Here is a 13,263-nt window from a genome sequence, read left to right on the forward strand (position 1 = left end):
GGGCTCCTGGCTTGTAAAATCCTCCACTTCCAGCCCCCTCTGCTCGTGTAGCACCAGGCCTCGGCCAGATCGTCGGTGCAAGAGCCTGCTCCTTGGCAGCCCCTGCTTCTCTCCCTTCCCACCCTCTGCTTCACTGGCTCAAGCCGGTATTTAAATCTAGAGCTGGAAGTTTACCCCTGTTCCAGCAGAGGGCGCACACCCCCTCTCCCTCTGCCCAGGGCCACAGACTCCCATTGGTTTTAATCGGCTTTAATCGGCCCTGAGGATCTCCAAGCACGTTGCAAACCCTAGAGGAGGCAGCGTAGTCCATAGCACACTGGGCTGAAAATCGAGTGCTCTGGGTTTTGTTTTGGGTTCTGCCGCTAACTTGTTGTCTGTCCCTGAGCGAGCTGCTTCCCCTCTTTGGGCCTCAGTTTCCCTGTCTGAAAAACGAGGGATGATGAAGCTGACTCAGCTCTGAGAGCCAAATACTACACTATCATAACTCCTGGTGATGTAGGTCAGAGCTATCAGACATTTTACAGATAGGGAAACTGAGGCACAGGGAAATGACCTTCCCAAACTGGCTTAGTGAGTCACTGGCAGAGCTGGGAATAGATTCCAGGAATCCTGACTCCCAGCCTCACTGCTCTAACCATTAGACTGCATGCCCCTCCCAGATCCAGTGACAGAACCCAGGAGTCTGGACTCCCAGCCTCACTGCTCTAATCATTAGACCATGCTCCTCTCCCCGAGCCAGTAACAGCACCCAGGAGGAGTCCTGGTGCCCTGCTCCTCTGTTCTGACCAGTCACCCACACTCTCTGCTTGGTTTCCACAGGCCTCTCCTCTGAGCCAGCCATTTCTAGGAGAACAATCCACCTGGGTGACACCAGAATCCTCCCTGCAAATAAACTCCTGCCAAGGCAAGCCTCGAAAATGCCACCGCGGTGCAGACAGAGGAGCAGGAACGCTGCACGCCACCTGCTTGGGGTGAGGCCTCTTGCTCATTAGGATCACTCCTCAGCTGAGTCAGCATCACCTTCAGTGACACAAGAGCTGCTGTCTGCTCCAGGGACTGCCCTGGGGAGCTGAAAGAGGGGCATGCCAGCACCTACCCTGCCGGAGGGTGGGAAGGGCTAATGGTTACACAACCCCCCCGCCCGACGTCCTACCATCAGCTTTGCCGGACTGGATCAGACCCGAGGTCCTTCTAGTCCACCCTCCTGCCTGCCACGGGGGCCAGTACCGGATGCAGTAGAGGAAGGTGCAAGAAATGCTGCAAGAGGCAGAAGTGAGATAACCTGCCCCCCACCTTAGGGCTCAGCCTGCGGTCTTGTAGTTACAGACCAGATTATATCCTAAAGAACAAGGTTTGACAGCTCTTCCAACGTCTTGGGGCGTTTCTGTCCCAAGGTAGACGGGGTTAATTCATGGTCACGCTCCCCTCCCAGAGCTAGGAATAAAAACTAGGAATCCCAACTCGCAGCCTCCGCCCTGCTCTAACCACTAGACCCCTCTCCCCTCCAAGAGCTCAGAGCAGAACCCAGGAGTCCTGACTCCCAGCCCACTGCTCTGACCACAGTAACCCCAGAATTTTGCACCCCTCCCATTTCTCACACACAGAGATGTCCCCGAACAGCAGAGGGAAGCACTTTAGCGAAAGACCCTTAAATCTACCAAGGACCCCTCTCGAGCAGGCTGCTGTTGGCAGAATTAGAACAAGCATCACCCATCAGCCAGCTGGCTACGGTGCATCATGGGAGCCTTTGGCCCAGCTTCATTAGGGCTTGTTTGCCTCCTTGCTAATTGGCAAGACACAGTAATCAGCAATGGGCTTCCCCATCTGCATAGGCACCTATCGAATAACAGCCAGCAGGGTGTGGCTGTGAAAACACAACACCCACCCACGCTGGGAGTCACATCAACGGCAGGTGTGGCCAGAGGGGGCTGCTCTTCCTGAGTGTTTACACCAGTGCAAATCTGGAGTGACTCTGTGGAAGCCAGTTACACTTTTTGGGGAAGAGGACGCTTACCCTATGACCAATCCCCTGCCAGGCAGCCATGGTTTGGTCACTCCGGTCCGATCGCAAAGGCCTGGGCACTGCACAGAGATCAGATTAGCCTTTATAACCATTATATAACCACGTGGGGCGGGGGACACAGCTGCAGAGAGATTTACGGGGCTGGAATTCTTGTTAAACTGCCAGGTCTGGAAACCCAACCCGACAGGGCTTCGGGTTCGGGGGATGTCCCCTGAGCTGCGGCCAGCAATGGAGCCCATCCAAGTCCTGGTGGTGGCTCATAGCAGGGGGGTCCTGACACCTCAGTCTCCCTGAGCAGCCAGTTCTGGGGACACTGGGGATGCTGATTACGAAGAGTGCAGGGGGAGGCAGCTTGCAGTGGGGGTGACCTGGCATGCAGTAGGGGGCATTTCAGTAGCAGACAGGTGCAGTGAGGTGTCACCCGTTGCAGGCAGCTCAGACTGCAGATGGCTGACACCAGCGCAGAGTGACACTGCAGGGGGTGGGGCCCCAAGGCTGGGTGGCGGACACTGATTCCACCCCCAGGATGCTCATGTGGGCAGGTGAGCCTGGGGGCTGGTGCCCTCGGAAGGCCTCCTAGAAGCCGCAGGTGACACTGATTGCAGGCAGGCGAGCAGAGCTGCAAGGAATCCCTGGCTGGCACAAAGATAATTTGGGGGTGGGAGGAAATCAATCTCCGTTTCCAAAGCTGCCGGGAGAGCATCAAGCCACCCAGCCCAGTTGAGCGTCTTCCTTTGGGTCAGCAATAGACACCACGTCTGCAGCTGCTGTCCAGTGGGCAACGGGTAAGCTGCTCTCGTTTGGTGACCCAGAGCCTTCCTTAGCCAAGGAAACAGATTCATCAAACCCTAGCGTGGGGAAAATCACTAGAGATGTCAGGTCCCAGCACCTTCTGCATCATCCGGATCCAGGCCCCTAACTCACCCGGCCCCTGCCCTCTCCCTCCCAGCCCCCAGCGTGGCACCCGCCTGAAAAGCTGTACTGGGTCCCTTGGGATAAGAGTGACCCGACATCCCCATATTATAGGGACCGTCCTGATATTAGGGACTTTGTCTTATATAGGCAACTTTCCCTTCTCCCAGAAAAAAAACAAATGTCCCGATTTTTCACCCTTTCTACCTGATTGCCCGACTCAGGAGGGAGGGAGATGAACGCTCCTCAGCAGGCAGAGTTTATAGGAGAGTTATTGCCCCAGCAGGAAATCAAACCTTGGACCCTTTAATCTCCAGCGATAACAAAAAAGGTACAACGAGATCAGTTGGTCTGTCTGACTTAGAGATGGACACAGGCTGCAAAGCTTGGCTCCTGATCCTGTCCGTCTAGCTGTCCATCCCCACTCGCCTGAGGATCTGAGCCCCAAAGATCCGGGGTGGCCAGATCTGGGGGTCTTAGTTTAGTCCCATCTGTCAATCTTTCTTCCCCTCCTCTCCTGCCCCCAGGCTCCAAGAAGCCAGTTCCCCAGTCTGGATCAATAAGTTTCTCCCACTCCCTTCCTGCCCACTTCGCCTGGATGCTCTGGTTTGCTGACAAGAGGCCTATTCCGGGTACTCAGGAGCAGCCTGTGATCCTCTGGCTGCTGTTTTAGAGGTCAGCCGGTGAGCTAGGGTGAGAATCATACCTGTTGTAGGGAATCAAGAGGGCAGGGAGTCCCGGCGGGTTCCCATGGAGGTCCATTCCCAGTGCCGCATGGTTGGTTCTTTGTCTGTTTCTAGCCTGGTCACCGTTTTGCATTTCAGGGTGTCACTGCTCAACCCATTCGCTGCACCCAGGGGCATTGCACGGGCTCCTCCAGCGTTTCACCATCACGAGGGTTCCCACTGCCAGGCTGCACAGGGTGCTGGCATTCCCTTTTCACTGCCCTGTCCTGCTCCTCCGAAAGCCACGGTTGGACAGAAGGGGCAGACGGCTGTTAGGGCCTTATTCCTTCACCCGCTTACTTCCCTGGTCACTCTCGCATGAAGAGAGAGCAACAATACCCAAAGTCCAAAGGTGCAAACAATTCGATGTTTATGGGGGTAAACTTCCAGGAAGCATGATTCCAGTTTCCTTCCTTAGTGTCCCCCTTTCCAGCTCTGACATCACAGAGCCTTACCTGTGTCCCTGTTCCCATTCCCCCCCCTTAGCAAAACATGATTCCAATTTCCCCACCCCCATTCCCTGTTCCCGTTCCCCGCCTTACTTCCTGATTGATTGCAGACTATATAGTAAAACCTGAGTTCTGCTTAGCTATACTTTAACCAACCATTTTCCTGAAATTTAACTAACCAATCCTAACATGATTATTTAATCAATTATATCCCACTACCTTAGAATCATAGAATATCAGGGTTAGAAGGGACCTCAGAAGGTCCCCTAGTCCAACCCCCTGCTCAAAGCAGGACCAATCCCCAACTAAATCATCCCAGCCAGGGCTTTGTCAAGCCTGACCTTAAAAACTTCTAAGGAAGGAGATTCCACCACCTCCCTAGGGAACCCATTCCAGTGCTTCACCGCCCTCCTAGTGAAAAAGTTTTTCCTAATATCCAACCTAAACCTCCCCCACTGCAACTTGAGACCATTACTCCTCGTTCTGTCATCTGCTACCACTGAGAACAGTCTAGATCCATCCTCTTTGGAACCCCCTTTCAGGTAGTAGAAAGCAGCTATCAAATCCCCCCTCATTCTTCTCTTCCGCAGGCTAACCAATCCCAGTTCCCTCAGCCGCTCCTCATAAATCATGTGTTCCAGTCCCCTTATCACTTTTGTTGCCTTCCGCTGGACGTTTTCCAATTTTTCTTAATTAGTTTACACCCAGCAAAATTAATTATACAGCAGACAGAAACAATCACAGAACCAGACAGAGATTATACAGACAAACAATAGGGAAATGGGGACTCAATGATGGAACACCACAGAAATGGGGATTTCACATCCCAGCTACTGATAAGTGAGTTCTTTTGCCAGACAGGATGCTATCAAACTAAGTTTCCTGTTACATTTTCAAGGCACTTCCCTTTCTCTGGAGGCGATGGGCGTTATCAGGACAGGATTGTATTCCTCACAGCCCAATTGCACCTTATTTCAATGAGACTAGTTTGGAATGTGAGGATCTGACCAGTCGCTTCCCAGCTTATGGCTGCCTCTGCTGTTTAGCCAAAGTCCTTAGCCTAAGAACAGGGCCTCAGGCTGTCACAGTGAGAAAAGGCCTTATACAGTCAGACAGTGATTTTGATTCTCTCTTTTATACCTCCAGAACTAGCTAAGTGACAAGAATACACCTAAATTCTTAAGAGTTTGGTCTTTTCAGACAGGCCTGAATATCTATATCCTAACACTCCACCCCTTTTTTTTCCTTTTGGGATCCTCCTGCGCAGGTATCCCTGGAAAAGCATAGGACATATGGCGACATTTCCTGACAGGGCCAGGCCTCAAGGTGGAAGGTGTCGATACTCCATTTGTCCCACTGCCCCTTGTATAGTATAGTGCCCTGCACCTTCTCTCGTACGGGCATACCACACCTATTCCAATTAATCTTCCAGACTTCCCATTCGAGTGGGCCTGAGAAGGTTGGGTCCGGGTTGTCTAGTACACTGCAGGCTGGGGAGGGCTTACTACATTACTTATAGGTTATCTCCATATGCAACGTAACACCAGTACAGTTAACAGTACAAAATGGGCTGGTGTAATTGTGCCCCCCAGTAATATGTACATTCCCAGCAAAACACCTTATACATAGTACACCCAATTGTCCACCCCTTGCATAGATCATTGATCCTGCTCCTCCATAGTCATAGGAGAGGGGCACATCCAAACATCTTCTCTTGATTTACACCATTTTGCGTACCCCTCCATTGATTCCCAGTGAGCTCCTCCCCTTCTCATTATTTCCATAGGGCTTGTGGGGACCACCTTAGTTGCTGTTCCATTTCCAGGTACGATGGTAGCTATTACACAGGTGCTGGCCTCCTAGTTGAGCATTTTGCATTCCCATACACATCTTCCCCCCCAGGGTCAGCCTTTTGAAGCCATCCCCCACTCATGTCATGAGGTTTTTGTTCATTAAAACACAACAATGCTAGCAACAAGACAAACACCACAGACAAACAACACAAAACATAGATCCGTGGTATTCTCGGTTATTTTTCCACTGGCGCCAGCTTGCTTGTAGAGTGTCTGAAAAACAAAAGAAACAATTTCCACCACCCCCTAGTGGGGACAGATTATTGCTTAATAGTAATACCACTTCCTTTCACAAATTTCCTTGCTAATTGCAGGAAAAACAGAAGAATTATCTCCAGGCTGTCCTTATTTTGTTCTATAGTCAGGCTAGTGAATACCCCACTCACTGGTCATTTATGAAATTCATGAGGTGGTGTACCTCAGTTTCCCCTCTTGTACAACTGACCAGGTTTGCAATAGTTTCTCTGCTGTACCAAGCATTAAGTTTATTCTCAGGTAATAGCTAAGAGACAGCTTTAGATTTTAGCTGTACACACACACACACACACACACCCTTAGGGTTAACCTGTTCCCCTTATTTTCAAGCTTGACTTGTTTTTTTCACCTCTCTTTCCTGGAAGGCCATAATCTGAGTCTTCTAGTAGCTTGTTTGCTGACCAGATGTATTCATTATTTGCAGCTCCTTTGTGCCCATCAGCTAGGTAATTTGCATTTACACAGAGCCTTTCTAGCTTGCTTTTGGATCCAAAGCTATTAGCAGCTCAGAGACTGTCTTAAAAGGGAAACATTCCACTTCCACCAGAGTTCTGATTACTTTCCACTTTCATCTCCTGCTCCAAAACACAGATCTGAAAAAGAAAGGACAACCTATTGTGGCTCCTTTTGGAGCCTAATAGGATTTTAATTAAGTACCATGTTTTGTTTGCATTTTTTTTTTTACCCCTTCTCCAATATACACTGCACATGTTCTGGGAAAATGCACATTCCTTCCATAGTTTAAACCTCCATAACATTACATTAGCCATATTAATTTTACACAAGGTGTAACTGCCTCCCCCATGCCCACAGAGTTTTTATGCACACCCACCAAAGCGACAGTCCGATCCCCCAGAGTCACCCCAAGGCTTAGTGTTCCCATCATTCCTCCCCTTTTCCCTTTCTTTTTCCTATGGACACACAAAATTCTCTTTTGCCTAACATGTCTTGCACTGGAATTACTCTTTTACACAACTGTACCCGATTACACTCCCATCTTGTACAACTAGACACAACCAGGGGCAGCCAAGTTACGTTCCAATAGAAACCCCTTACATTCCTTTAGTGATTTTGCTTACATTACCCAATAGTCAAATAATTTTGCTCAGATTCTCTCTCCGCCTGCTGCCGGCGGCAGTCCCTTTAGACCATTTCTGTGGGAAAAGGGCCCATTTTCCCTCAGAACAGCTGTAAAGGCTTCTGGGGACAGAAGCCCAGTGGTGGCAGTAGCCACTCTACCTGACCCCCTTGGATAATTTAATTACCAAGCTTCCATCCAATGTGACTGCACAGAGTTGCACATACAGTTACATTTATAGAACTGGGTTTTATCATTAAAGAAAAACTTCCTTCTTGTAACACCACAACTGTTACTCTAACATCTTCACAACAGTTACCTTTCACCATTTCCACAACTCCCAAATGTTTACTTTCCTCCAAACCCTGTATCATCAAGTTTTGCAAAAGCGATTTGTAACTTTTCACTCACTGCTTTAAATCACTTACTCCTACATTTAGTTCTTTAAGGTCGTGCAATTTGGCTGTAACAACTTAGCCACCAAGTACAATTATTGCCACGCAGCTGCCTTCACCCTGAGACTGTTCAAAGAGGCAGTAAAACATTTGTCTCCATGGATGCCCATGGATCTTTTATTCCAAAAATTCCAGTGGAATACAGCAGACCTCCCTCATGCTTTGTCCAAAATAACCCGAAACATTTCACATAAGTATCCAAAGTGCCCTCCGTTAAAACTTCAGAAAAACAAAAGTGTGGAAAGGCAGGGGGAGAGGTGGGGAAAGAGGCGGAAAGAAACCAATTAAGCCGGTCAGGTCAGTTTAAAGTATAGGCTACCAGCAGCAAATTAAGTAAACTGAGAAAAAGAAGAAGGAAAAGAAGGAAAGGACATAGCTAGGTCTGAGCCAAGAGCAGGCTCCCTGGGTTGAAACGGTTGGGAGCCCTTAGCCCCAGGTCTGGCTCTGGGAGAAGAGTGGGGGTTGTTACCTGCTCCTGCAAACCCTGCCCTTCTGCACTTTGAAACTTCTTTCTCTCCACTCCCCCAGGACCAAGTCCCAGCTCCTGTCTCTAAAGGTCGTCTGTTAACTCAGCTTTTGACTTTAAACCCTGTTGTGCCAAATCATCTTTAACCAGCCCTAACTAATTTACAGCCCTTGCTGAAGCAGCACCAAGCTTGAAAGATTCCTGGCAGCTTCCCATAATGCTGCCCTTACTTCAAACCTCTCACAAGCAGGCTGAAGTGCCTCCTTTCCCTGGAAGGCATCTAGGCCCCATGGGCAGGGACCTTCTTCCACTACCCATATACCAAAGAGGGTGGGCTCCTCAGCCACCCCCCATCCCTCTGGGTCCCCTAACACTGCCTCCACTTCCTTTTTAATCTCATCCCAGATTGACCCTTGCACCTGGTATGGGCCCGGGTTCTTCCTTATCCATTTATCCAAAAAATCCTTTACCCTGGCTTGCCAGAACCCACAACTACCATCATGAGAGTTCGCAATATCCCCTCCAAGCAGCTGCATGGACTGTTGGGGAGGGGGACTTACAGGCTGCCACTCACCTATCCGATGCGATGTATCCAAGTCATGGCATTAAGATGTTAGGGGGCTTATTCCTTCACCCGCTTCCTTCCCTGGTCCTTCTCGCATGAACAGAGAGCAACAATACCCGAAGTCCAAAGCTGCAAACAATTCGATGTTTATTGGGGTGAACTTCCAGCAAGCATGATTCCAGTTTCCTTCCGTAGTGTCCCCCTTCCCAGCTCTGACACCACAGAGCCTTACACCTGTGTCCCCGTTCCCCCCATTAGCAAAACATGATTCCAATTCCCCCACCTTACTCCCTGATTGACTGCAGACTATACAGTAAAACTTGAGTTCTGCTTAGCTATACCTTAACCATTTTCCTGAAATTTAACTAACCAATCCTAACATATTGTAACATGATTATTTAACCAATTATATCCCACCATCTTAATTAGTTTACACCCAGCAAAATTAATTATACAGCAGATATAAACAATCACAGAACCAGACAGAGATTGTACAGACAAACAGTAGGGAAATGGGGACTACAATGATAGAACACCACAGAAATGGGGATTTCACATCCCAGCTATTGATAAGTGAGTTCTTGCCAGACACGATGCTATCAAACTAAGTTTCCTGTTACATTTTCAAGGCACTTCCCTTTCTCTGGAGGCGATGGGCGTTATCAGGACAGGACTGTATTCCTCACAGCCCAATTGCACCTTATTTCAATGAGACTAGTTTGGAATGTGAGGATCTGACCAGTCGCTTCCCAGCTTACGGCTGCCTCTGCTGTTTAGCCAAAGTCCTTAGCCTAAGAACAGGGCCTCAGACTGTCACAGGGAAAAGGCCTTATACAGTCAGACAGTGATTTTGATTCTCTCTTTTATACCTCTAGAACTAGCTAAGTGACAAGAATACACCTAAATTCTTAGAGTTTGGCCTTTACAGACAGGCCTGAATATCTATATCCGAACAGCGGACAGCGACCATAGTAGGGGTAGGGAGTGGGAGAGGAAAGTGACCCTCTATAGGGCTGGGAAGGTGATGGGGCGGGTCACCCCTTCCAATCAAGCCCTCGTTGGTAGTGACCAAGGCTGCTCCCATCCCGCTAGCAGAATCTAGGGAACAGCTGCCCGGATCACCAATGAATCCCACTGCAGCTGACACCCCAGCCGGCAGCCTCAGCTGAGCAATCAAGCCCTGCATGGGCTTCGTAGACGCTCTTTCCTCTCCCCTGCATGTCCGGGCAAGGCCCATCAACAGAGGGCAGCACTGGGAAAGCTTCTCTTGCTGCTGGACAGAGGCCTTCAGTCCCCTGGGGCTGGCAATCAGGACCTGTCGCCAGCCCTAGGGATTGGATCCCAAGCCAGAGAAAAGATGCCCATTGGCTGCAATGGGCACTGCAGGGAGCCCGCTGTTTTAAAAGACAAAGTGAAGCCAGATGCACCAAAAGCCACAATCCAGCTGCTCAGACTCAACAGGGAGACGCGGCCTGAGTCAAGGTCAAGGTCACTGCTGATCAGTGGAGGTTACATATTGCATGGTGCGAAGCTGAAACCAGCCTCCACCGCTTGGGCCAATATCTCTTAATAGTGCCCAGGATCAGAAAGGGTCCAGAGCCTGCTGAACGAGCCCTGGGACTCCACGGCCACAGCCAGGGCCAGTGCTGGCTTTGCAGTTGCTCTACTGACTGGGGGGCTGGCTCAGGAGAAAGCCTGTTTAAAGACAGCTGCAGCTGGGAGGGACAAGGCTGTAGACTTCCTGTATCCCCCAGCCCTCGCTGCTGGGTTTGGTGCATCAAGACCCGGCTTGAACTCCAGGGCTTGCCACATTGACTTTTGGCCGGGGGTTGTTTCATGGAGGCAGCAGCCGATGGTAATTACCATGAGAGTCGCACCACCAGAAACTCCGTGTGCACAACAGAGCAGCACTCGCATGTGCACGCACCAGTCCCATGGTTGTGTTTGTGTGCACGTGTGCATGCACTTGTGGCAGGGGTGTGCGCACGAGTCACATGGCCAGCAGTTGCGGGTGCACACATAAATGACGCCTACGCACCACGTGGCCAGCGGTCGTGTGTGTGTCTGTGCGCGGGTACCTATGTGTGTATGCGTGAGTCACGTGATCAGTGTATGCAAGTCACATGTATAGGTGTGTTTGTGTTGCCAAAGTCACATGCCCGGCAGTGTTTGTGTGTGTGAGACGAGCACATCGATACCCAAGGCTGCACTCTGCCGGCAGTACCGGTATTCCAGGACCTGCTCCAGTACCTCATAATTCTGTCTCAGATGGTGCAGAAATACCCCCGGTGACAAGCAGTGACTCACAGGCTGCTATTAAGCGCTTAAAAAACTGGTCAGGTCAGCCCAGGCATATTTGTGCTCGTTTCCCTCCCTGCTGCTAATTAGGGAGAAGAATGTCAACACAGGACAGTAGAGGCCTCCTGGAAGCTCATCTCCTGCTGCTGGGAAGGAACAGGCTCCGCATGGCCCAGCAAAACACTCTGTGTCACAGCGGAGACCACCATGCCAAGGGGCATCCCTGGGTTCAGACGTCGAGCCGTGCGTCAGAAGGTGCAGAGAGTCAGACGGGGTCAGCACCAGACGTGCAGATGCTGATCTGGATTCTCCAAAGCGGTCTGGCGGTTTCCAACTTCCCCCCTCTCCAGAGCTGTCTGTCCAGGGTATTTATATAACCTGTCGCCCTAGTATCTGAGCACCTCACAATCTTTAATGTATTTATCCTCATTGCCCCCCCTGGGAAGTAGGGCAGTGCTATCATCCCCATTGAACAGATGAGGAAACTGAGACACAGAGCGATTAAGTGACTTGCCCAAGGGAGTCAGTGAAGAATTGAACTCAGGTCTCCGAGGTCCCAGGCTAGCACTGGACAACTTTTCCTCCCTAGTGCCTCCTCCAAATGCGGAGGAGTCAGGATCAGTGGTAAGAGAGGATAGGTAAGTATTAGGTATCTAAGTGGCAGTTTATGCACCGTCAGCAGTCTCAGGATCCAGAGGGAGGGACTTGGAATTGTGCAGCTGGCTTGTGCGCAGGGAGGGGGACCCAGAGCCTGTCTCTGAAAAGAAACTCGTTTTGTGTGTCGTGTTTCTGTGCTAGGTTTGGTGAGTTTCTCTTCTCAGGCTCCCCCCACCCCCACCCCCACCCCCACCCCAGCTCCCGTGTCTCGCTCTCACGTGTAAACATAAGCACCGATTTTCACACCACCTGTCAGGCACACAAACAAATCTCCACCTCACAATGTACTGGAACGACAAGCCAAAGAAGAGCTGTGGTTGGTGTGAAAAAGGCAGAACGCTCAGGTGTGTGTTAGGGGTAAACATGACACACTGATGTCAGGACACAGCTACACACTCACATGCACACATCTCTCCCCGGGGTGAGTGAGGTGAGGAATAGGGTGACCAGATGTCCTGATTTTATAGGTACAGTCCCAATATTCAGTGCTTTTTTTTTAATATAGGAGCCTATTACCCCCCACCCCCATCCCAATTTTTCACACTTTCTATCTGGTCACCCAAGTGAGGAATAGCCCATCTTTTATAGAGAGGGAAACTGAGGCACGGTGACAGGACTTGCCCAGGGTCAGTGGCGGAGCTGAGGTTAGAACTGAGAAGATTGTGGTGCACACCATCTCTCTGTCTCTCTCTCACACACACACACGCTTGAGTTTCTATGTCACTGCCCCTTGCCCAGCCATTCACACTAGCGCCAAGTGGATGTAAAATGACAAGGTGGTGATTGAGGGGGCAGTTGCAGGGAGTCCCTGACATTGAAGGGAAGGAGGGGGGGTCACACAGGGAGCTTGTGGGGTGCAACAGAGGATGGAAGGAGCCCTGGTGGCGTGCAATGAGCTGGGCTGACATAAGGTCGGAAGTGTGCAAGTGACTGCACCAAGGACAGGGCAACAGGCACCCCCATGCATGGGCACACATGATCCCAAACACACTCACAGTCATGTACATACACATGCACACATGCACAAACATGCAAAGGCAGACAAACATGCACATGCACACACACAAACACAGATATGCACACAAACACACACACAAATGCAAACATGCATACGCACACACGCACACACATGCGGACAAACACATACACCCGCATGCACACGCCCACACAAACATGTGCACACATATGTACACACGTACGCACACACACAAACACAGATATGCACACAAACACACACACAAACGCAAACATGCATACACACACACATGCAAACACATATGTCCGCATGCACACGCCCACACAAACATGTGCACACATATGTACACACGTATGCACACACACAAACACAGATATGCACACACACAAATGCAAACATGCATACGCGCACACACACATGCAAACACATACACCCGCATGCACACGCCCACGCAAACATGCACACACATATGTACACACGTACGCACACACACAAACACAGATATGCACACACACAAATGCAAACATGCACACACACACACATGCAGACAA

The 13,263-nt window shown here is 50.3% G+C and overlaps 1 protein-coding gene and 1 long non-coding RNA gene across 3 annotated transcripts in view; both read right to left on the reverse strand.

Moving 5' to 3' along the window:
• POLRMT (RNA polymerase mitochondrial) overlaps window positions 1–1,746 on the reverse strand; it is a 40,090-nt gene extending 38,344 nt beyond the window's left edge. For both annotated transcript variants that reach the window (XM_043535806.1, XM_043535805.1), the window contains exon 1: window positions 1,659–1,746. In XM_043535806.1, coding sequence (XP_043391741.1) covers window positions 1,659–1,707 — 49 coding nt within the window. In that variant the 5' untranslated portion in view covers window positions 1,708–1,746. The remainder of the gene's footprint in view (window positions 1–1,658) is intronic.
• Window positions 1,747–6,058: 4,312 nt separating this feature from the next.
• LOC119564453 lies at window positions 6,059–6,624 on the reverse strand. The gene is made up of 2 exons (XR_005223324.1): window positions 6,567–6,624; window positions 6,059–6,175 (listed from the first exon to the last, which is right to left on the reverse strand). It is a non-coding gene; the product is annotated as an uncharacterized LOC119564453 (long non-coding RNA).
• Window positions 6,625–13,263: the final 6,639 nt, after the last annotated feature.

Source organism: Chelonia mydas, chromosome 25, assembly GCF_015237465.2.
Source record: "Chelonia mydas isolate rCheMyd1 chromosome 25, rCheMyd1.pri.v2, whole genome shotgun sequence".
Classification (NCBI taxonomy): domain Eukaryota; kingdom Metazoa; phylum Chordata; order Testudines; family Cheloniidae; genus Chelonia; species Chelonia mydas.